Raw genomic sequence first — 26185 nt, forward strand, 5'->3', positions numbered from 1 at the left:
TCCTGAGTTATAATATAATCTTACTCATACCTAACATTACAAAATTGTTCAACAAAACTATTATGTCTTGATGAACAGTACTAACAAACTAATATGTTGCTAATTATCCTTTGAGAACCATCAGATTTCCATGGCTACTTGCCCTTATCTCATATTAAGCTCTTCTGTTATATTTTGCTGTAAAGCGCTACCTATCTTTTGAGAACGAAACTAAATATAACCTTAAATCATTCAAGAGAGAAGTCTACCTCCCAATTCTGGGTAATCCACACCTTTCTTGTTATAAGGAATTCCGTTGATGAATCCCATTACATATAGTTGAAAGCTCAATATGAACCTAATGATCAATTTCATTCTAAATTATTCCACATGAAGTTAAATTCACATTATTTTATATCTTTTATAGCCAATCAAAGATCTCTGATACAAGTTTTTTACAGCTCTCTCGGACCAAACCATATGTTCAAACCCAATAAGTGCCCTAAAAACCTATCCAATTTCTGAATAATATTCTATTAAACTTCAATTAATGAAACTAGGAGCTATTTTTTAAGCAAATTTCATGTTAAAGAAAAATAAACTGACGGAGTTAGTGTTGAATTGCAATCCTTAATCAGTAACAATAAAAAAAGAAGGGAAGTTTATTAAGGGACAAACTGAATGTTAATGAAGTAATTTAGAAATATTGATATATAATGAAATCTGGTGAATACAAAGGCATCCAGATCTGTGATCATGTCCATTACTATTACATGCAGTTTTTCTTAAAATTGAAGCAAATCGCCCATCTTTAACACTAACCAGTCAAAATGTTACTTGCTTGTATTTCTGTAAAAATCACTTTGGGGTTAAAGGTCTTAACCCTTAAACGCTGAAGCGGTACTTTAAAAATCGTCTCCCGTATTGCTGGCGGTTCGCGTTTACCTTCGCGGTAGTGCGCCAAAGCCACAGCAGAAAAAAATGTTTTTTTAAAAAAATCACAGGTCATTGCCTGAAGTTTGGTATGCAACCATCAGAAATGAAAATATATATATATATAAATATTGGGATATATGACAGCGAAAAAAAAAAAAGTCATATACGTATAATTGTACACAAATCACGCTGTGAGCAAAACGGTTAAAGCTAACAAGATAATTTTTTTTTTTTCGTTGTATTTGTACACTAATTGCAATCCATTTTGTATATAACACATTGTAAAACAATCAAGGCAACAAACAGAGAAAATATTATCACAAAATGATGCATGAATTCGTAATGCGCGGACGTAAAAAAAAAATAAAATAAAAAATTCACCATAAATCAAAATATAGTGCTAGAGACTTCCCCTGTGTTGCAAAATGAAGGTAATTGATTGAATATTACTAGACTGTAAGTGTTGTAGCTTACAATTGCAGTTTTCAACCATTTCGGTCGAGTTAAAGTTGACCGAAGGACGAATTTTTTCTATTTATTGTTATTTATATGAAAATATTTCAAAACTGATAAAAGCTACAACCATGGGTTGTTTTTGGTTGTATTCTACATGAAATTGCGCACATTTTCATATATAAAACTTTGTGTAACAGCTAACATTTTCATATATAAAACTTTGTGTAACAGCTAATTTAAAATGGTGCAAACATTACGACAATCGGACAAAAAAATTTCTGATTTTTTCGGAAGTTATCGCGCGGACATAAGGAGTTATTTCATAAATTCACGATAAATCGAAATATAGTGCTAGAGACTTCCAATTTCTTGCAAAATAAAGGTAAATGATTGAATATTACTAGAATGTAATAGTTTTAGCTTACAATTGTGTTTTTTTACCATTTTGGTCAAGTCAAAGTTGACTGCATGTTGACATTTTGGCACGTTATTTATATGGAAATATTTCAAAACTGATAAAAGCTACAACCATGGATTGTTTTTAATGGTATTCTACATGAAATTGCGCACATTTTCATATATAAAACTTTATGCAATGGCTAATTTAAAATGGTGCAAACATCACGACAATCGGACGAAAAAATTTGATTTTTTTTCGGAAGAGTTACAGCACGGACGTAAGGAATTTTTTTTTTTTTTCCATAAATTCACCATAGATCGAAATACTGTGCTAGAGACTTCCAATTTGTTGCAAAATAAAGTTAAATGATTGAATATTACTAGAATGTACGAGTTTTAGCTTACAATTGCGTTTTTCTACCATTTCAGTCGAGTCAAAGTTGATCAAAGGTTGATATTTTGGCGCTTATCGTTATTTATATGAAAATATTTCAAAACTGTAAAAAGCTACAACCATGGATTGTTTTTTGGTTGTATTCTACATGAAATTGCACACATTTTCATATATAAAACATTTATGTAAAACGGCTAATTTAAAATGGTGCAAACATTACGACAATCGGACAAAAAAATTTCTACTTTTTCGGAAGCGCACAGACTTAAGAAAAAAGTTTTTTTCATAAATTCACCATCAATCAAAATATTGTGCTAGAGACTTCCAATTTGTTGCAAAATGAAGGTAAATGGTTGAATATTACTAGAATATAGTGTTTTAGCTTACAATTGCGTTTTTCGACCATTTCGGTAAGAGTCAAAGTTGACCGAAGGTTGAAATTTTGGCACTTATCATTATTTACATAAAAATATTTCAAAACTGATAAAAGCTACAACCATGAGTTGTTTTTAGTTGTATTCTACATAAAATCGTGCACATTTTTCATATAGAATACTCCATGTAATGGCTAATTTAAATGGTGCAAAAAAGCATGTCAGTGACAAATATTTCTGAGATGTGTCGCTGATGTTTTTTAGTGCGAGAAGAAGGAAATTCGCGCTTCCGCGCGCCTGGGTAACGATTGTAACAAAACAATGCCTTGATCGGTGAGCTCCCCAGCAATCCCCCAAGGCGCGTGATTCAAAGTTTTCACCTGGTAGGTCTATAAGTATTTTTCCGCGAATTTAATATTTTTTTATATCGATGTACCATACATCGAATCGGCGGGACAACAGACAATTTATATAGACGTTTAATACGTCCAATCGGCGTTAAAGGGTTAATTACCTAGCAAGAAAACAATACTAGCAACCAACAGTAGTTGGAGGGGATGCTGATAGAAACATTTCAAACCGCCTATCCAATGAATACCTCTAGCAATTAAGTACTAGATCAACCAAATAATTATCAGCAAGGCTTTCCCAGCTTGTTAAGAACTGGTCTAGAATGAACATTGTGAATATGCTAGTACCGTCACCTAACAATTAATGCCAGGGTTACGTTCTTGGAGAGCTTGCGTTAATTAAAAACTTATTATTTAAACTTTTCTCCCATATGAAATAACAGAATAAGGGTGGTTACATTCCTGGACTTGGGGAACTCTGTACTTCTTTGCTAAGCACAACCGAATTGGATAACAGCAACATCCACTTGTCTTGTATTTCAACCATCGTACAATAGTAAATAATTACTGTAGTTATGTTATAAATGACATTATATAGAATAGGACTGATTACTTTTTTATGTAATAGATTTATTTGCTATAGATCAAACATCAGCAAGGAAATATGCTGTTAAATTTAAAACAAGTTGTAGCTGAAGCCAAGAAAGCTGTTCAAGCTGCTAATGACTATTGTCGTGCATTGGCACCAAGGATAAAACTCCCGTAAATTTAGGGGATCACACGCAACCCTAGATAATGAGAGAAAACAATTCTAATCAAAGCTACTGGGCTTGAAACAACAAATTTTACCCTTGTTTTCACGCAATAAAAGTTAATTAACGTAAAGCTCGGATTATGATGAAATAAAGTGGAAATAGCAAACAGAATCATTTTTTTTTTACGCCATAAACATGCTCCCAATACAATCTGTTAACGGAAAAAAAAAAAAAAAAAAATCACAAGACTTATTCAAGCCATATTTAGACAAAAATTCATTGTATAACGAAAAACGACCTTGTCTCATTAAGTAAAGTATCTAGATATTCGTTTATGCTAACTAGAAGCAAGAAAATTCACACAGAACCGAGTTAAATACGCCAAAATATACTCATATTCGCCATCAGCTGATTTCCAAACTAATACATTGACCACTGTTATTTCATAACACACTAACATGAGAACACATACAATATTATTGGATACAGTGAAGTAATGTATAAATTTTTTATAGATTCGTGGAAAAGATGCATATTTGTTATGCCGATGTCAGAATGAAGTGGATTCTAGTTTAGTGTCCAATTATTATTTTTTTTCACTTTATTAACAAATAAACAAAATCTTTAGCTTTATTAATAAATAAACAAAGTTTATCCCTTTATTAATGAATATGTCTTTGTTTATGTCGACAGCTGTCGTCTGCAGCGCTGATGTGCGGGTAATTTGAAAACAACACTCGGGTGCCAATTCGCGTTAAATTGAAATTTTCATGTTTATTAAACATTTTTGAATATTTTCTGGCTCACGTTAAATAGAAAAAACTGTAATTAAACGCACAGTAATTGAGAGGTGACTAATATTTATCAGTCTGCAGTAGCTTTCTTTTTTCTTCATTCCCCAATCTTAAATTTGAGGCAACGACTTACTATGAAAACCAACTTTCACCTCTTCATTTTTCAGTAAAATACTAATTAAAAACAAACCAAGAAAACTCTATTGTCACCATGTACCAACGCATTTTGGCTAGCAATAGGAACATAACAAAAGCGATAGCACTAAAAATTATTGGTACTTAGGATTTCTAGGTAAAATGTACTTCTTAGGTAATGGTGATGACTAACCAAAATACCTATCACTTGTTTAGAAAATTGCAAACCCCGCAAACTCTTTGCAAAACCACATCATCATGGTAAGACAAAACATTCTTGCTTGGAGAGAAAAAAAAACACCCTCCTCAATTACTGATAAAGAATTTCATTCTCGGAACCAGAGGAAACATCAAAAGCCTCCTCTACCTCTTTTAGTAAGACTGCACTCAATACTCAATACAGGATAAATCCTGTCCCTATTTTCATGCACGCTACAAAGAACAAATAACACACCAAATATAACAAGGAATGCATGCTGGAGGATACCAACTAATAATCTACAGGAAAGGAAGAATGAAGGAAACATTGATCACTAGAACAATTTGCAGTTAAATGTAAACAGTAAATAAAAATATAGATATATACTTATCCCTGTTCATATGGTCACTGCATACTGTGCTAAAGATCACAAACAAGAGCTTGCTAATCACCATAAACATTCACAGATCACACTTGACACCACATTCACTTTATCATCAATGAAGCACTTTTAACCTTTAAGTTAGCAGCCATTAAATTTAAAATTAACACAAGCTTTACTATATATACCTTTTCTAATGTCTACTCCATCTTGATTTTCAGAGTGAGTTGGCGTTGGAGGTCCGCCACCTCCAATATTGTTATTGTTTGCAGATATTGAAAGTGGCTCTAATTTTCCAATATGTCCTTCATCGTTTGTAGAATGATTAACATTATCTTCAACAACTGGTATTCCACTCTTGGAGTTCATGGAATTTGAAAGTGTCGAGAGACGCGGATGATGGGGTAAAAGTTGCGGCACTGCCATTGGTGTAGAACCAGCTAACGCAGGGATGCTGCTGGCTAATGATGAGGTGGTTATAGTGTTGGTACCCGCAGATGATGATGAACTGCTACCCAAGGGAGGTAACGAAGTGGGGAGGGATGTAGGTAGCATAACCATGGTGGCACCAAGTTTAGATCTTATTCCAGACTGCAAGAGGGTGGGCGCAGTGCTGGAGTGGGTGGACGTTAAGGTTGTGCCAGAGGTAGACACTAGACTTGATGCTAACGACACATTGGCCCCACTTACGTCATGACTGTTTTCACCAGATCCCCTATTATGGTGGTGGTGTTCTGATGTTGGCGTGCTGTCACCAGAAGAAATTTCCATGTCATCGGTCCCGCCTTCTGAAACGGCAAACAGGCCTGGTATTAGCAATTAAATGTTATTTATTGAATTCCCTTTCATTGTCAAAAGCTTCAGGATTCTAAAAAGTAGCTTTAACTATTCCATAAAGTAGCTTTAACTATTCCATAAATATTTTACCAGAATTCTAAATAGTACCAATGTTGACCATTTAGCTGCGTCTGTCAAATGTGAGCGACAAGAGATAATTAGAGCTTAAGTGCAGCTGTCGACTCAAATTTTACCACCGCAGAAAAATGTCTACTCTTAATTTGCTATATACTTTTTCTTTAGTTACAATTATAAAACATTGAAAGGCAATATCTAGCACCACCGATTGATGGCATCATGATTCACGAAACACAAAAACAAAGATAGCTCAGCTTACCAGAGATGACTTGTATTTTGCTTAAATTCAATCACACACGTGTTTTGCATATTAAATCATTATATATTTAAATGTGTTTACTATAAATGATGTTTTATAAATTGCTACAAGCACATGTAACAGTAAAATGAAGCAAGACATAATTGCATCAATCTCATTGTTATTGTTGGTCCCTTTAACCTGCCATTTAAATGTCTAGCTTTTTATGTGACAACCACAGTGATACCAAATTCATATATGAATGAGTAATCTATATATGTTTTATATGTAAGGTTAGATATAATTACACACATGTAGTATACATTTTAAATAGGAAAAGAGAGAGGATGGAGACTGCCTAGGCTAGCCACATATGCCTGTTTGTTGGTAGGCTAGGCTTCAGGGATTTTGTTTGGAATGGAACATGAACAACGGGTATTGGCCGATTCTGTTTAGGAATATATTGAGAAATTGGTACTGTTTGAGCAATGAAAACCAAAAATACATTAAATGTCACATTATTTCTTGCATTTCTTCCATAGGCGAATGATTGTTTTGTCTATGCTTCACTTACACGGCCGTGTCGTGCAAGTTAGGTTACTTTAGTTTTTTTATTTATTCTTATACTATTATCTAGATTATGATTGCTTATTTCTTTTATCACTCACAATTAAATATTAAGGTGATGCAGGTTAGGTTGGTTTTCAGCTTTGAGAGCTTTGAACGTATAATACTTACTATTTCAACATGGTTTTTTAATTTGTTATCCATGCAAGTGGTGGACTTTTGTTTTTGCCTTTATTTTAATCTATGACAGTTTTCAATTTCTGATTGCATGAACAGATAATGAAAATAAAATGGTAGTACCATCTTGACAAAAGAAAGGGAAAGTCAACATGTCCATTATTGGAGATCAAAGTGTGGAAAAAAAAAATGTTGATAGATGTCATACAGTGGCCTTCATGGAAAAATACCCTACGATATGCAAAATCTTAGTATTAAAGTTAAGAGGAAATTATGGAACACATAATAAATGGGTGGTTGGGAGGTTGGTTATCCAAAAAGGCCACCAATTGGTAAGAGTAGACGGGAATCATCTATCAAACAGACTCAAAGGCAGGCATTTCATTGCTCAATTTGCAGACAAAATTCACAAGCCTGATTGCTTTCTTTGTAGTACAAGCATCAGTTATTGCTTGAAGAAAAACGGGCCGTGGAAAAGGAGACAAACATTTCATTGTGAAAATTGTGCTAACAAGCCACCTAATTTTACTAGTGCATAAACCCTGACTGTAATAAGCTAAGCGAAACAGTAGTTATGGATTTATTTCAAAACTATTTATTTTCATTGTATATGATTTTCATGGGTGTATGTATGAGATATACTTTTATTTTCTATATAAAAATGTAAATTACTTTTCAATTTCATTCATGTTTAAATAATATGAAGACAGAATGAGTTTTCATTTTACATGTTATAAGTTCTGTATGAATATGTATGTATGTGTGTGTGTGTAGTGTGTGTGTGTGTGATGTGTGTGTGTGTGTGTGTGTGTGTGTGTGTGTATATATCTATAGATATATAATACATAGATATATATATGTATATATATATATTATAATATATATATATTATAATATATATAGGGATATATTACATATTTATATATTATATATATATTATATATATATATTATATATACATGTATATATATATATTATAGATATATATATATATATACATATATATATATACTATATATATACATATATATAGATATATATATATATATATATATATATATATATATATATATGTATATATATTATATATATATATATATATATATATAATATATATATATATATATAACTATTTTACATTTTCTTTTCCACTCTCTGCTATCACTACACAAATATCTATATATTTTTGTGTAAAAATTACCTATAAAAATCACAAATAATTTTTGCATTTAGTTACTTGTTCATATATGGTTGCAAAATTAATCAATATGCCTTTTCTTTATATTTAGTTCCCCAAAATTTTGCTACCAGTCAAGATTTAATGTACTCTGCCTTGTTTACATTTTTTTTTCTTTTTGGCAATATTTCACCCTTTTTTAATTAACTTGACATTTTTAGTGCTTTAATCACATTTTAATATAAATTAACATTGGATATGGAAAAGGTAAGGTTGTTTCTCATGGCAAGTCATAAGAAACCAATTGGAGTATTTTCACGAAGTTTTACACACCTGGGAAAAATTCCATAAACACGCTGATGCACTCATAGGGTTAAAATCATTACCTTTCCTTGCATTCAACTATATGTACGGATAAAAAAACTTATGGCAAGAACTTGAGTAATATGTATATATAAAGGGGCAGATCTTACCTTTACTAACTTTCCTGTTATCTCTTCTATTATCATAGTCATCGCTACGGTAGATTTCTCTTCTATCCCTGTCGCTCCTTTCCCTGTCATTGTCCCTTATGTCACGCACTTCCCGATAACTCTCCCCTAGACTGGAATGTTTATCTAAAAGAAGAGATCACAACTGTGATTCCTGGTATCAATAAATTATATTTCTACCAGACCAAAGTCAAAAACCTTAATTCTTATCAGATTGGTACTTCAGGATTTGCTCTATTACATTAACATTAATTAATATACCGTAACTTTTTAAAATTCTAATTACCAGATAACTTAAAAAATTTTACTGGCAAAACACAAGTCATCTACTGTTCCACAACTTCATGACTAATAAATGAACTTTCATGCTAATTCACACAATGCAATTGTTGTAGTTTTAATACTTACATTTCTCTCAAACTGACAGTCACTCACTTGTCCATGATCTTAAAGACTTATAAAGATACAATTTGTTCCATTTATTTAGGTATATAATGAATTATCTGTAACCATAATGTCTGCAAAAATTTCTCATTCTTTCCAAGAATGATATGGAGATTTTGAGACCAAGCTTTAAATTATTGGGATTAATTATAATCCTGGGTAACTTTACCTCTGCTTTTTTTTTTTTTTTTTTTTCAAGCTGCAATATAATGAAACTTAATATAAGAAGAAATTCTACAACTTCAATTTTCACCACTCCTTTGAAAGACAAATTCTAGACAACCTCCTGAAAAACTTACACCTAAAATAGGAAAACCAAAACCCAACAAGCATTACCTTGTCTCGCAGAGCTCTTTTCATGTGACCTATTGGAGGGATCCTTGGCACGTGCGCGCTCCCACTCCAACCATTCGGGAGGCTTCTCCCACTGCGAAACCTCCGTCCGACAATTATAGTAATACTTCTTGCCACTGGAACTTACATGCTCTGACCAGTCCCCCACCCGTCCCAAACGTTCCTTCTCTTCTTTCTTATGCTGTTGGAGAGAGAGAGAGAGAGAAATGAGTAATTTGCACAAAGCACACAGGATTTCTCAATTTGCTCTACTTTATGACAAAACGTTAGCATTTTAAAATAGTAATATACTTACAACGGAATTGATACGGTCATGATTTCCCCGACTGTCCCTCTCACGTTCCCTGTCTCTATCCCTGTCCCGAACTTCACGACGACGTTCTTTTGGAGATCGGCTGTCATCTGAAATAAACATAAGCACTCCTGTCACTTTATTCTACAACATGACACCATTTCATTTCTCCTTTAAAGTATTGTCATTACAATTGTTCATAAACTTATGTAAAGAATATAAATACAAGTAATAAGCTGTGTACTTAAAATCCAATTTTATGTACATATGGAAACCAATTGGCTCTGGAAGAAACATTACTATATTGGTTCAGATATAATAAGTCATTATTTACCTCTGTCCCTGTAGTGATAGTCTCTATCACGATCCCTGTCTCTATCACGTTCGCGTTCCCTGTCTCTGTCGCGATCTCGCTCTCTATCCCTGTCCCTCTCCCGTTCCCTAGTTTCCCGATCCCTCTCTCGTTCTTTTTCGCGGACCTTGTAGTAGCTGGCTGCTGAAAATGGATAAAAATTCTAATATAGCATCATTTCAACAGTAGTGTCCTAGTCTAATTTTACTGATATTTGTAATGTTATTTAATAAAGGAATGAAAATAGTTACAATAGCAGAGGTAATGACTATACTACTACAATGAATGTAAGAATTGGACTAAGTTCAACCTGAGTTGGGCAGCTGGGTGGGAAGAGACCAAAGAGATGGATGAATGCATAAGGCAGAGAGAGATCAATATACATAATACACAGGAGACAAAGTGATGCTTGAAGCCTTAGTACCATCTGCAGTGTGCTGTTTTGCAAGTGAACTTCCATAAATTTATTTAAGAAATAATAATAAAATTATTCCTTAAAGAATAATGTCAACCATAATGATTAAGCTACATTTCAAAAAGGATATTTAGTCTCATGATAAGAGAGAAAGAAATGGGAAGGAGGGAAAACGGAGGTGCTCTCGAACGATATCAAATACAGCAACGATACCTATACAGATTAAATATTACAAGGGAGAAGACCTGAATCTAAATATCTGGAACCCTAAAAATTATAAAAGTGCAGGTGATCCCCTGGAAGACATAATTAGCCAAAAATATAGGCAAATTGTAAGGTATGATTCTATCATATCAAAACAACAAATTTGAAAAAAAGACCAATTAAATTATTATGGTTGGAGAAGGCTTGTGTGATGTTTAAATATTCAAGACAATGGGCACTTGTAATAAGCTGGGAGGATGAGCAGAACAACTGTGATGTAAAACAGTTGAAGAATAAGTACATTTAACATTTGGTTTTGTTAAACATAACTCTGGCTTAAAAACTTTGCATCTTTCACAGATTAAAATAAAAATGACAGAGAGGAGTGTGGGTGTGTATGTATGTGTTCAACTTCATTGTTCACTGTAATTTTTGTTTTTGGGATAATGTTAGTTATGTACCATCTGGAAGTTGAAGACTTAAACTTGACTGCAGTACATTCAAAACAGCAAATCAACAAAAATGAAGTGTCAAACCACAACTGAAGTTAGCTGTAAATTTGTACAGTTGCCATCATTTGCAGACTTCTGAATCTCAAAGGTGAACCTTTGTAAACCATAAATGACACCATCAGAATTTCAAAAGGATAATGTGTGCAGTCTAGAAAAATAGAATCTGGTCTTAAAATAATTAAATTACTAGTACTGTATGATCTATTGGTAATGTTTCCATAATATTTATTTTTACTGTTACATGGAAATGCAAGTTTCTTCATGTCTCTCATTTTAGGATTAATACAGAAGCAAGCATTTTTATAAAATTAGAAAATAAAGAAGTTAAATATTGTGACAGTAAAAATAATGGAAACATTACCAATAATTATATTATTACTAGTATTAAACCCAAGCAAGTTGGTCGAAGTATGGTTGCTGTGAAACAATTAATGCCAACAAAACTAATTAACCAAACCTGTACAACAAAAAAAAAAAACAACTCAATTTTAACCAAACCTGTTTACCTTCAACTCAATTTTTACAACATTAAAATCTCGTCATATCCCAAAAAGTTTGTTTTAAATAATAATTTAATTTTAATAAACTGCAGTTACTGAAATGTGATAAAAAGCTAACTGAATAAACCACAGATGTTTCTGACAAAATTCTCTTTAATAAGAAAACTAAATACCTGCTGTTGAATGAGGTTAATACACCAACTGTGTGTATAAAGATTAAGCATACAGGGGCTGAGTAATGTGGGCTAATATCTGATGAACAGAAAAATCAGTATGCCATAGTCTAACAATAGTTTGATACCTTGTAAGTTACTGTCATCATACTAATTATTTCACACTATTTGACCTTCAATAATGATACTAGACACTTTAAAAATCTAGAATAATTCTTTTTCATATTGGTCAGTTAATTATGGTACTGAGTACTTTATTGATTTTCTCCCTTCCTGTAATGGTCACAAGGGCAGGAATCCAACATTTCATATACACTGAAAAATCTTTAAGAATCATTGCAAGTGGAAAAACAACAAATCTCAACTGGGCCTACTTTAAAAGATTACGACCCTTTCCATTTCTAGGTCGACAGTTAATACCTGGGAATAACTGGGAAACATTTTTCATGAATGATATCTGAAATTCAAACAAAAGGGGGACTGTAAGAAGATTTAAGAATACTACCATTAATGGCCTCTTTTCCTAACTTCTTCCCATAACATTGTTTTATTTTTCAAATGACGGACTACTGAAAGGCATTTATTCAATAAAAGCTTCATGCACTTTGCATGAGACAGACAATCAAAACTAAATTTACTTTTATCCTAGAAAGTTTTTGTTCATCTAAAACGTTCTCTAAAGTTTGCCTGCTCCGAAAGTCCATTCCACAACTATGCGACTTCCTCAACTATTACCAGCTTTCAGAAGACCACCCTTCACAAAAATAACACAAGACTTAATTGAGGATGGGAACTGAATAAGTGTTAAAAATTTTCTAAGCAGCAAAAGTGAAACCACACATTTACATCAAGTACATAAATTCAAACTGAAGGTATTCACAAACAATCTGAATTTCATTTACGAATCCTATGCAGTTCACAATTATTAAACCGCAGTTCTAAAAATCCCTTGAACTAAGCACTGAAATGGATCATTACAATACAAAATAATATATTGAGGAGGGGGAAGCTGGTTATACATATACAGTGGACCCCTATTATTTGCGTTCTACGGATTCGCGGATTTCTCTCTGGAGCGTTTCCCCGCATTATTCACAGAAAATTCGCACATTCGCGGTATTTTTCCATGAGAAATATCCACAAATTCCTTTTTTTTTTTTTTTTTTTTTTTTTTTTTTTTTTTTTTTATCAATTTCATCATAAAATGCATCCCCCATGATACGGGGAACCACTGTAATCACAAAAGTTTAGAATAGAAGAAAGAACTTAATAAGATAAAACAACAAATTTTCTTCATTAATTTGTATTTTTCATAGCTGGCAAACCTGCAAACTTAATAAATTTTTCTAGCTACTGGAAACTGGTAAAAATCATCTAAAATTGTAGAACAAGGAATTGACGCCTACAGGGATGAGAGAAGAGGCATCCGCCGACCTCCTCTCACCCATGATGCTGTGACGCATTCAGTTTCTGATCCAGATTTTACACTATTCTCAACACACCTTTATGATAGCGGGGAGACTGTGAACGGGAATCTGGCGACGAGGAGCGAAGAGAATTCGTGGAGGGCGAGTCCCTATTCTTTTCGTGGTTGCTGTAGCGGTACTTACTACTATACTTGGAATTCTGGAAGGAAATTGTGAAAAGATTAGGTTATGCTGTGATATAACTGAAAGACACATCCAGACATCTAATTATTTTACGGGGAAAAATGACGAAACCTCATAAGTCAGATACAAAGGGCAATCAATCAGGAGCTTAATTTAGACCTTAGGAATGCAGCAGCTGTCCTGTTTGTGGGTAACACCATAACAATTTTAATGGAATACTATTCATCCAGCTAGATCCTGCAACCGCAGTAATAACAGACTGCACTGGCTTCCATAAACACATGCCATGAGAAACCTAAAGAAAACTAAGTCTTCAAGTCTTAAAAGCTGGGAAATCATTTCTCCAAAATCTAACAAGAATTAACATACTTCCCTTCTGTAAGAGCATCAATACAACACTGCCGTTGTAATTTCTAATGATGTGGCCCTGGGTTTTGTTTTGAAGTCCAATTTCACTGTAAGTTTGCATTTCTAGTGATTAACCTCACTGCTATCTCAGTACTACTAACTGCATCACCTTTCAAAAATAATGTAAATTTGCTGTTCTAGTGATTAACTTCACTGCTATCTCAGTACTAAATGAATCACCTTTTAATAATTCACTTCATCTCAAGGCGTTATGGGTTTTTATTTGTGCAACATCATGACCACCTATGCAGGTGCATTTCTTTTCACTTGAGATGAATAAGTCACTATAAAATTATATTTGCATGAGAGCTCACCTCCCACTCAACACTCATGAATAATCTTTCACTGTTCTCACTGTACATTACTGGAACCACTGTCATCATCTTCACTATCTTCAATGCTTCACTGCGATATGAACAACATTTTCCCATGGTCTTCAGTTCAATGCCTCACCGTCATTTATAGAATATTATACTGGACAGTTAATGAATCCAAATAAACCACTGTAATGGTGCAAGACTGTAGCGTAATAACACTCAACAACATGCAAATATTTTTAAGTAAATCTTAGAGTGTATTGTGAACCAAATAGTGTACCTATTTTCCCATTTCAATTTCTAAAATAAAAGTTACCTTTCATTATCTTAAACTACAAGTCTCAACAAATTTTGTGTGTGTGTGTGTGTGTGTGTGAGAGAGAGAGAGAAACACTTTCTTAGCACTGTTATATCATAAAAAAAGCAGGCAAATTAATTATTCCAGTGATGCCCTTCAATAATCGAGACTCTTGTTTCATCTACTACATGAAATCCTAAAACAACATATAAAAAGGGATCCAGAATCAACATACCATAGGTTGAAAATGTAACCATTAGTGTGTTTGTGTCCCTTCTTCACAAATGGAGCACTGTGACAAAACATTACCAATTCAGTGTTATTGCTGTAATGAAACCAAGACATTTGATCCAATATTTTTTGTTATGAAAGTTTACCATGAAAACACCTCCCTACGCTTCAACATGAGCTATCTGTTTAAACTACTAGGCTTCAACATTAATAACAAACAAGTCAAATCTAGTGTTAACGGAATGCAAAAATATCAACTCTAGTAATGAAACTAAAAGAAAATTTGAAGAGGAACTGAATTTGAAAAACAAGAGGAATTGAATTTGTAAAACTATGCAAAGTTACAGATCACACACCATATTCTGTACGGCCCTACTGAATTACTGCTGCATTATATTCTGACATGGTCAATCTAATGTTAATATCTGGATACGACTGCAACTCAAGACCCTACCTTTTTCTTTCCAAAGAAATCACTTCATTCACATCTCACCCTAAATATTGTCTACTTTTCCCAATAAAAATCTTGACAGAAAATAATAATGAAGGCTCCTGAACTACAAAAACTTATCACAACAACAATATCAACTTCCATCAAAATATTTTCCTGCCTTTCTTCTTTGCTACCTTTACTGCCGACTTATCTCAAATTTATTCCATTATCATACATAAATTATATACAAATGAAATTTCTAAAACATCAAAAACAAAAGTATATGCCACAAAAACTTTTTGTCATTTAAACAGTTTCTTACTTCACTTTTCACTACAATAAAAATATACAAAGTTCGACAGAGAGCATATACCTGTACTGAACTATTCTTGTTTGTTTACATATTTGACAGCATGTAAAACACCACGCCAAATCTGCTTTTACATGATAAGGAAAATAGTTTGAAGTATTACCTGCCAAATCAATAGACTTACAAGGAATCAGACACAGCAAGGTAGGGTTTAAACACCAAACTCCATCCAAGGCTACCACCACTAACTTCTCTTGGTATCTTGTGCCCTGTCCTAACTACACTAAGGAATTATATATTAAATCACAAATCTAAAGAGACTTATGTCCATTCTGTAACTATCAATCCGTGCTGCATTCACTATTGACCGTGTAGTTAACATTTTGGACCCACTCTAGTTAGTTTAGAGCTACAACAATGATGTTTCAATCATACATTATGTAGGAAGCATTTATCTTTAGATTAAGAATACGACACAACGATATCCACAAGCGCTTCAGCAGTTAAGCAATATGATTACCCATGTAAACAAACTAGTTTCCCATGTTTGACAGACTAACTCCATGACACATTATGCTCTACGGCAAAAAGTATATTAAAATGGTATACATTCAGAAATCACGTGCGTATCACAAAACCGTACATTGTCAATGAAGAACTGCCTATCAAATGCTGATAACTGTCAAACACTACCGCATTGTAGGTCATGAACAACATACCCCGGTATTTCTACAGAAGCAATCCGCGGTGGCCTAGACTATGGCAATTACGTTTTCCTATTATTTTACTTACTGAAAAGAATTTAAAGTAATATTTATTCAGATGACTGTAATTAACCCCCAGGGGCCAGTACTAAACACGGCAAAATACATTGGACGCCCCAATCCCAAGTGGATGTCGTAGACGCGGTTACGTTCCTTGCAGTCTGTGCAGAACTATTCTTTAGAATTACCCTGCAAGAAACGTAACCACAGATACGACATCCACTAGGGATTGGGGCGTCCAATGTATTTCGCCGTGTTTAGTACTGGCCCCTGGGGGTTAATTACAGTCGTCCAAATAAATATTACTTAAAATTTTTGTTCAATAGGTATAACTGCATAGAAAAACCGCAACTGCCATAGTAAAAGGCAAGATGTCATATCATTAGATTAAACTTGAAGCTACACTAACTTAGGCTACGACAGATTGGTGTCAACAGCAAACACCACATTTCAAATTTCTAAAGAATCAAGAAACTGAAAGAGGCTATTTGTACATACAGCAATAATTATAACAGACACGATGGAATCTCATCAAATAAAAAGGCAGGACACTAAGCTGTGACTACCAAGTAGTATGGTTCCTTGAAATCAAGGAAAATCAATGGGAATTCTTAAAAAAAAAATAAATAAATAAATTTTCAGAAGCTACTTTGTTGTTTTTCAAGTAGAATTACGACCTAGCTAAAGATGGTTCCTTCACAGTCAAACTATTTGCATCATACTAATCCAACAAATAATAATACTGAGATAGAACTGTAAGACCTTTCTGAAAATCTGTTCCATGCTATATTCTAACATTATCATTGCTTGTGCAAGCAATAATAACCCAAATTCACCATAATGTTACCACTATTAACAGAATACACTTAAAATCAGAAAAGGCAAGAATACACTAAGCTATGCTAAAAATTATACACTTGACAACTGTACCCCTGAACCCTAAACTCTATTTCAGTTTCGCCAGTCAATCACTTAACAACACAACAATTGTCGCAATAAATGTCTGCATGCTCTAATAATAAAGATATTACCAACTTCCATAGAAATAAAAATGTAGGAATACTTACAGTTAATGAAAGCACCCAACTTCTACAGAAATAAACATGTAGATGTATTTACAAGTTAATGAGAGCCACTTTTCCATCAACTGAAAGCAATAAAAAGGTCAAGGGAGGGGGGGAGGGAGGGAAATAAGTAATATATCAACATTTACCATTGTTTGCTCGCTGTAATATCCTCGCTCTGGTTTTAAATGAAGCAGGTCTCATCCAGGACTAGTATCCCATATTCAACATCCGATAAATTTCTTTAACAGAAACTACCTTGAAACAATATACCTACTAACATGGACGCTGACGTATCGGTAGTAACGCTGACCTTTCTCCTGAATATTTCTCTCAAAAACAAAGCCCACACGCTGTTTAGATGACAAATGCAATCATTATTTCAACCAAACAAATACCACACTAACCAACCCATTAACGCGGCAAACACGGGCATCGACTCCTAACCGCCGTTAATTTAAAGATCCCTCGAGTCTCCCGTTACAAAAGCTGCCATACCCAATTACACGCTCAAACGTAGGATTATTGAGGCCTTACCTCCTAAAAAGATTTTCAATATTCCGCGCAAATCCCTTCCGTTGTCCACTTTCCGACCATTGGACTAAGAAAGCCTGCATCAGATCAAAATCAATAAACTAAAGCATTCCCCCCCTAACTGTCACACTTGCAAAATTCAACTCACAGGGCCCCACTCCGCCTAATTCTACGCCGAGGACCTCAAGACACACCAGCCTAACGGGGCGGCAACCCACCATAGCCTAGGCCTAACCTACCACTGTTGCCAAACTCCCACACAAGGCTACCCTCACAAATTCGAAACAAAGCTTTCAATAAGTGTGCAACAGACAATCGGCGTCACTGCTAAGCCGCCCACGAAGCGCCCATCCCTGGAAGGAGCCCAAAACCGCCAGGGGAGATCGGGGTCCCTCTAGACCTATGGAAGTCTGTCATCTGCAAAAGAAAACTCGACGATGCTCAATCTGAAATACAATCTCCATTAGAGGTCGGTTCGCGGCAAACAACGGTAAATGGGGCTTCGGAAGGGCCCTGGCACTCATTGCGGGGCGTGGGCGAAGGGCCGGGGCAAATAGCCGACGAAAGAGACAGTGTTTTGGAAGGGCAGAGGGAAGTTGGCCCTGGGAAGGAAGGAAGGAAGAAGGATGGCTACTTCCATCACAGGTCCTTCTTCGTTCGTGTTCCTTTCTCACCTCATAGCCGTGGGTCTGATGCTTTTCGTTGAACCTGCAAAGATACAGTCGGCCATTAGTCGAAGCCATTGGTGGGGCGGCTCCGTGAGCCCGGGGAGAAATGGCAAGGGGGAGAAAAGGAGTGGCAATGCATTAGCTGACAAACAAATGGCGGGCAGCAGCCCTTCCAAAAGACAGTGGGACCGCAACAAAACATTCCTTATTTTGAGTCTCGTGCAAGCACTTACCCATCGCTAATACGTGGTAGTTTCCTCGCATGCATTACCATTAATGCAATACTAGGAGGAAAACTTGTGAGGCTTGTATAGGTTGCGGGAAATCCAGCAGAAAACCACCCAAGCAATTGCTCCTTCAAAATGTTAACATTACGACGCCATATTACATACGGGGAACCTCTCTCATCTAGGAACAGAAACGGACGCTCGTTACTTCCAAGAGCTATTGATTTAAGTCTGCCTGCACAAGGTTTGCAATATTACCAAATTTTTTTCTCATTTTATATAGAATGAAATATGAATAATAGATTTTGTTGTTAAAGCTCTGTAAAAGTAATGAGATAATCTGCCACCGAATAGTTCCTCCACTAATACTTCTGTATGATTTAACAAATTCAACCTTGATGCATTTAATCTTAATTATTATTAAAATTTATGTTATCCTTAAAGCCTTTATTTCTGTTCAGAATATAAAAATTAACCGGGTAATGAGTAAATGTGTATTGTGTGCCCTGCACTCTCTATTTCCCGGCCTTCCGGCTGAATCAGGTGCTTAAATATTTAGTCAGCATTATCTGCTGTATTAATATATTTTAATAGGCACGATAATTTAATTTTTCTATATTTCAGATGTAATAATATTGGAAAATATAATTTTAATTGTATGTCATTAATATCCACTAATAACTCTCTCTGACATAAAGAAAACAGTAAATGACGTTTTAAAACATAAGAGCATCGCTTTGTTTAAATTAATCTACTAAGGGTTTCTTGTTTCCATTCCTTGAGTAAAACTGATTATCCGAACCTTTAAGGGATCATCATGGTGGCATTTTTATACGCATATACACTTTGTTTATCCGAGGGAGCAAAATAATTAATCTGCAAATACCTTTCTTTATTAAAGTGGTAAATCGAAAAATCTTCTTCCATTGTCACGTCACCGCTCGTCCGTTAATCCGTGCGTCCTCTGGCCACAAAATACACTGAATTATTTTGCTGTAATGACGTAGGAGACTTCGCCATAGGCATATCCCTACCGTAGGTAAATTATACCTAGCTGTCAACTATTTTTTATTGATATTTATATTTAAAAACATACTTGAACCAAATGTAGGTATGTTGAAGACATTCAGTTTATTTTTAATGTTATCCTCTATTTATTCGATGATATATGCCATATTGTATCGACCCCCATATTCTACTGGGAAAGGGTTAAGTTGTCCCTTTGATGTGAGGAAATTTTTACCCCTAACTTCCATTTGTTACTTTGATCGCGAGTTCTGACACTTCTGTGCAGTCGTTGCATTATCTGCCTTATTAGTTGAGGCCCTTGCTTACGATTCCTCTAGTGCATTAATCTCCATAGGGGATACCTTATAGTAGTGCCGTCAGCTCCCCACAGATGCTGCCCTGTAGGCATTACCTAGCTACCTACTTAAGGGTCTTTGCAGTGCCCCCTCGGCCCCTGGCTGCAACCCCTTTCGTTCCTATTACCTTACCCCCTTTCATATTCTCTGCCATCTTACCTTTCATGCTCCCCTAACAATTGGTTCACACAGTAGAGCTGGTAGGTAGCTAACTGCGAGGTTTTTTTAGGGTAAAAAACCGCATGGTACAGGGGTGGACCATGTACGATCAACGTGAACAACCCCCAAAAAAGTATATTATAACGCGTCCTGACATCGGAGATGGGCATCAGTCGCGACTTGTTGTTGGTGAGAAACGGAGCTAAAGACCTCTACTCTCCTTTCGATGTAAGTATTTTCTCCAAAAGAAATTAAGGCCAAATTTTAAGATTTAAACAGAGGGTACTGAAAACGGTCTCAAACGTAGTGCAAATCTCACCAAAACACGTTCAACATTTTTACTTACAACTCGAGGTATTTAGAAGATTGACGCCATCTCGATGTTTACGGAGTCGCTTGTGTCAATAAACTAACCATTTCCTGTGATAAATCCGCACACCACTTGTACCCACAGACGCTGGGGCACTTTTATCACAACAATCTGAAAACTTTTCCTCACCGAGTAAACAACTGTTGTGTAGAAGACGACGACGAAGAGTGCACTTCAATAATTTTTTAAATAAATGGTAAAACATCAATATTTTACATAGTATTCACAATGATTAATTTGAAAATATTCGTTATTGAAAAAGTAACTCGATTCTGACTCAAATTTAAGTAATTATTTTTTGGAATTAGAACGTTCTTTTAAGTCCTGTATTATGACGTCACGACATCTTGACTTTCGTACCCATTGTAAATAATTGCTTTACTCAACTTTCTTGCAGAACAGTTTACCATTTATTCATGCAGATTATCAGCTTTTCATGTAATTGGTATAATCGTAATGCGCATATATCTTTATTATTTACTTTTTTTTTTCGATATATGAAGATGTTTTACTGCCGGATTATCGCCGTAGTGTGACGCAATCGTTTTCTGTCCCTGCGCCTCTGTTTTCGCACCATAAGAAATTATGGGGCCGAATTTGCAATGACCAGAAAGTCGTTAAAAGAGGAAAGTTAACCATTGAGGGGCATATGTTTTGATTGAGAAAAATACAAATTTATTCAATAGCTAGCTTGTAAAAAATACTTGATTATAAAAAACTTGATTGACAACTAAGCAGCATACCTACTATGGGTTTCAGAGACAGGGCAAGCACGTTTTTGGGCAATACCTATTTCTGTAACGAACACTTGTATCAGAACGAGATTTTGCTATTTGTGCATTACAACCCAGTGCCGTAATTTATAAGGGTATCATAAAATCACTAATCGTAAAGAATAACGACACTTGACCTTGTACTAAGAGAGAAAAACTCCATTATGCAAAAATGGATACGAACATGCGTATAAAGCTCCACCTACCCCCCCCCCCCCCTCCACCGCCACCCCTTTTCTTCTTTGTTCCTTAGCCTCTCTCTCTCTCTCTCTCTCTCTCTCTCTCTCTCTCTCTCTCTCTGTTGCCATTTGGTATGTGTTGACCCTCCAAACTGGGTATAAGACTACACACAAACGTTGAAATTGGTGAAATTATGCTATGTATTGGAAGTATAGATACATAAAATATGAAAGCAATTTATCATTATTGCATTACTATGACAACTAGAATTCATGGAAACAGTTTATAACAATGAAACGGCGTATGTGAGGCCTCCACTAATGTGGCAACGATGATTTTGCCATTCTTAGCATGCAAACATTAAAGCATGCAAAACATTAAAGGTTACATTTATTTCTGGCATACGGTTGTTATAAAGAAATTCAAAATATTGTACTAGTATGTTGTATCCTCATCACCTTCTTACTTCACAAAAACTTCAAATTCATAATTGCAATTTGAAGACAAGGGATGTAGCTCAAAATGCGAGCTATTAAAAGGTAAGAAGTGATTACAGTGTTCCCCATTGCAGTGGAAGGTGCGTCTGATCGGCTCTGTCTCGCTCCCAGGTCTAGACCTCTTCCAAACTCACAAGCCCAGAGGAGAAGGAATGTCGAAAGCCGCACGGAGGTTTCGGAGAATCCCCACCGGTCAGGCGTCCCCTCGGCAGATTCTGTAGAACGTCCCAGACTGCCAAGTTCGCCATTGGAAAGGCGTCCTAGAAACAGTGGAGGGTGCGTTTCCGATCGGCTCTGTCTCGCTCTCAGGCCTAGGACCTCTTCCAAGCTCACAAGCCCAGAGGAGAAGGATGTTGAAAGCCGCACGAAGGTTTCAGAGAATCCCCACCGGTTCGGCGCTCCCCTCGGTAGGTTCTGTAGTAGCCGTCCCCAGACTGCCAAGGATAGCCGTTGGGAAGGCATCCTAAAACAGTGTTTTTCGTCATCCGATTCTTCATCGAAAGGAAAAGAGAAAAAAAAAAAAGGGTGGAGTTCTGACAAGTTATCGAGACCTTCTAAAAGATCGTGGAAATCGCCAGCTTGGGATTCTAGCCCGGAAAGTTTTCCGGAGGACTATCCACCTGAGAAGAAGAAGAAAGAGATTTATTCATCAAATCCTCCTTCCCCTAGATCGGATACGGAGAAAGAAGACGCCGCTACGAAGATCCTAAGAGAAATGAAAAACAACAACAGATATCTTCGTTAATGGGAGTTTTGAAGAAGGATCCTCCCAGGAGAAAGGTATCACTTCCTTCCTGTTGAAGAAATCACCCGTCCGATCAGAAGTCTTTGACAGCTCGGACGAGGCCCCTGCCAGGCGCAAAACGCCGACAAGGCGAGAGGATTCTAAAGAAAGGCGCGAAAAGCGCCTGAAACCTCTAACAGGCGCAAAGCACCTGAAACGAGGCGCAAAGCGCCTGAAGCGCCTGAAATGAGGCACAAAGCGCCTGAAACTAGGCGTGAAGCGCCTGAAACTAGGCGCAAACGCGCCTGAAGCGCCTGAAACTAGGCGCAAAGGGCCTGAAGCTAGGCGCAAAGCGCCTGAACCGCTACCAGCCACCAAGTGTCAACCAGGCGCCAAGGCTCCAACCAAGCGCCAGGAGCCAGGCTCCAGGCGCTATGAACCAGGATCTTCATCGAAAATGGAGTTAGAGGCGGACCGAGAGGCTCCTCTTTGGGAATTTTTGCAGGATCAGTTTTCACTTGACAGGGTCTCTAGATGTCGCACAGGCGGCCGTAGCCCTTGTCAGGATATGCCTGATTCTGCGAAAGACATTCGAGGCTTCTCTTGATAGGGACGCGGGAGTTGTCGCACAGGCGGGCCGTCGCCCTTGTCAAGATAGTCTTAATGAAGTAAAGACAAGAGCAAGATCGGCCTTCTCCTGGCAGGGAACTCAAGATGTCGCACAGGCGGCCGTAGCCCTTGTCAGGCTTAGAGTCGTTACTGCTAAAAGCCCTTCACCTTACGAAAGGAGGCGCTCTCCTCCGGTTACTCATTCTTCTCCCAACTTGATGGACAGGAAATGGAAGATAGATCGAAATTGGAAGCCAATAAGGGGGCAGGTCTCTCAGTTTGTAAGACCTTAGCGACCTTTTTTATCGAGAGAATTAGTTCATTACTAGTAAGAGGATATTAAAATCATCCTCCTTCTAAAAATAATGCAACCAACCATTTACAGAAACAGTGGCAATCATTTGGAAATTGAACAAGATTCGTATGAGCTCTCATTCATTGATTAGAGGCTCTTCCAGATAATAGAGGCGTAGAATACGGCCTTATCTCCAAGAGAATAAAAGCTTGAGAGGTTCTTCTCGATCCTCGGTTTTCATTTGCGATCTCTTCGACTAATACTAATTCGGGTTTATTGACGAAAAGAAAGAAGAAGATGAGAGTAAGATTTCCATTCTCTCTCTGGCATCGGAGGAGGAAAGAATAGTAGTAAACGTTGGTGTATACGGAACTATCTGAATGACAAGTCATTTACGCATACCATAGTTGCCTTTGTGGTTTGCTACGGAATTATCTATATCCTTACAGGAATTTCTTTGTATTATTGAGAGCTTCCTTAGGCTTGAGAATAATTTTATTATATTCCTTCGTTGAATGGAGTAACTGGCAACTCAGGAAGAATGCAGCGAGGCAGCGAACGAGACGGCTGTCATTGTAAGCCAATACAGTACCATCCAGTTATCGGTCATGAGCAGTTGGTTACATCTCTCTCTCCTACGGGATCGATGGTTAACCGTAAGATCCCTTGTAACCTTGTTGTAATGTTTACCGCAATGTAACAGGATTATAGGAATGAGACAACATTATGAATTTAACGCAGTAGAGCTATATATATTATTTGATGCTCTCATGCTTACAGAAGCAAAATAATGGACTTGCTAACTTTTCGATATAGCGAGTTATTAATCGAAGGGTTCAGTAGCCTCTCTGACAGCAGGCTCAGTAACGGCACGGTTCGTTCCTGATTTCATTCCCCGTCTATCTTGAAGGGGGCTTGATCCCAAGGAGGGAAGAAATGATTTAAATCAATTAAGCCATTTCCACAGCTTTCTCATATTTCAAGAAGTATTGAGAATCTCTTTTTTCGCCTCTGTTCGCGTTAACAAGAGAGAATCTGTTTGGAACACAGACACGGAACGTAACGATCCTTAAGAAGTTCGCTGCACGAGGTTGCACGTCCGTGAGAACCTTCTCGATCGACAATATAACTATTGACTTATGTCTAATCTTAGTTGGAAAGAGAGTTGTGGAAACCTGCGAGATGTCTTCGTCATAGATCTCTTCGCAAGGTGGAAGACGAACATGCTGCATCTATACTGCTGCCTTATTCTCGAACCAAGAAAGGTAGCAATACTGTATATGCCATTTTTAGTTTATAAGGGGAATAAACTTTAGTCTTTTTTCCCCTAGATTTATACATTCTTAACAGATATTAAGATAAATGGGCGTCAAAGGAAGAGAGAATGATACTTTATGCCTCATTTTGTTCTCACAGCATGTTTTGGAAGTCTTTTCCAAGAAAGTCTGGATATTCTATCAGCATCTATTATAAATAGACCTTAACAACCTCTCCACTCTGAGTCTGTCTGCGTGCAGACTGACCAGAAGTGGACATGAATGAGAAGGATTTTTTCAAAGGTGAATGACAATAGTCAGTGGCCAGGACATAGAATTGCTGCAAATCGTGCTTGATGGAATGAGGAAACTGTCCTCTTCCGATACCTCTGTGAACCACATAGAGGTTTTTTCTTCCTTTTCAGAGGGAAGAATCACCTTTGTATATATCTGCTATCAAAGAGCGCAGTAAAAGGCTATGCTCAGTCTCTACAATGGGAATTGGAGATAACAGAGGATTAACAGCCTCGGGATCTTATATGATACCTCAATACAACAAGAGTAGGATATCATGTACTTCTAATGGGATCTTTTGTGGCCACAGATTCCGGGTTCTGACAAAATGGAACTGCTCCTCATCAAACTTCTTTGAGAAGTTTTATGAGGGAATTCTTTGTTTCTCTTGGCCCTAAACGTCCAAGAAGGCAAAGTGAATTTTTTGGTGCATTGGAATCTCGCATCAGATTCTATGGAGACTCGGCTATGGGTTCTTGTTAGCATAGTATGTCTAGTAAAAGAACTAAAACCCTCTATTCCTGACTCAACGCTTTCAGATAAGAGGTTTCGTTGTCCAGGCAGGGTACTTACGTTTTTATCTACAGAAGAAGGAATGGTTTAAACGTTTGCCTACAGAGTCTTTGGGATGCAATGAGGGCTCGAAATGCTTCTCAGAAGGTATTCAGAGGGATACAATAAAGAGCTAGAAATCAGGAGTCCTCCCAATTTCAGCTCGGAGTCTCCTTCGACTTCCAAGCTCCTTCCCTTCCTTTGGACAAGGATAGGGAAGATTCTGCAACGAGGAACTTCATCAACAGATAGGAAGAGATCTCGTTAGCAACGGAAGGATTCAA

At 36.4% G+C, this 26185-nt stretch overlaps 2 protein-coding genes across 8 annotated transcripts in view; one reads left to right on the forward strand and one right to left on the reverse strand.

Moving 5' to 3' along the window:
- The window catches only part of LOC135205755 (WW domain-containing adapter protein with coiled-coil homolog), an 89719-nt gene extending 70705 nt beyond the window's left edge, over nt 1–19014 (reverse strand). The window contains exons 1-8 of one of the 4 annotated variants that reach the window (XM_064236882.1): nt 18835–19014; nt 18608–18641; nt 13467–13590; nt 10143–10301; nt 9812–9918; nt 9499–9697; nt 8701–8844; nt 5342–5941 (exon numbers count right to left, since the gene is read on the reverse strand). In XM_064236882.1, coding sequence (XP_064092952.1) covers nt 5342–5941; nt 8701–8844; nt 9499–9697; nt 9812–9918; nt 10143–10301; nt 13467–13590; nt 18608–18641; nt 18835–18875 — 1408 coding nt within the window. In that variant the 5' untranslated portion in view covers nt 18876–19014. Of the gene's footprint in view, nt 1–5341; nt 5942–8700; nt 8845–9498; nt 9698–9811; nt 9919–10142; nt 10305–13466; nt 13591–18607; nt 18642–18834 lie in introns of all 4 variants that reach the window. The other 3 variants (XM_064236880.1, XM_064236881.1, XM_064236883.1) reach the window with 3 other exon arrangements.
- Nucleotides 19015–19645: 631 nt separating this feature from the next.
- The window catches only part of LOC135205757 (tRNA (cytosine(38)-C(5))-methyltransferase-like), a 71534-nt gene continuing 64994 nt past the window's right edge, over nt 19646–26185 (forward strand). Inside the window, exon 1 of one of the 4 annotated variants that reach the window (XM_064236884.1) lies at nt 19646–19867. The gene's annotated coding sequence lies outside the window, so the exon portion shown is untranslated. The remainder of the gene's footprint in view (nt 19868–26185) is intronic. The other 3 variants (XM_064236885.1, XM_064236886.1, XM_064236887.1) reach the window with 3 other exon arrangements.

The sequence above is a fragment of the Macrobrachium nipponense genome, chromosome 24 (genome assembly GCF_015104395.2).
Source record: "Macrobrachium nipponense isolate FS-2020 chromosome 24, ASM1510439v2, whole genome shotgun sequence".
NCBI classification, from domain to species: domain Eukaryota; kingdom Metazoa; phylum Arthropoda; class Malacostraca; order Decapoda; family Palaemonidae; genus Macrobrachium; species Macrobrachium nipponense.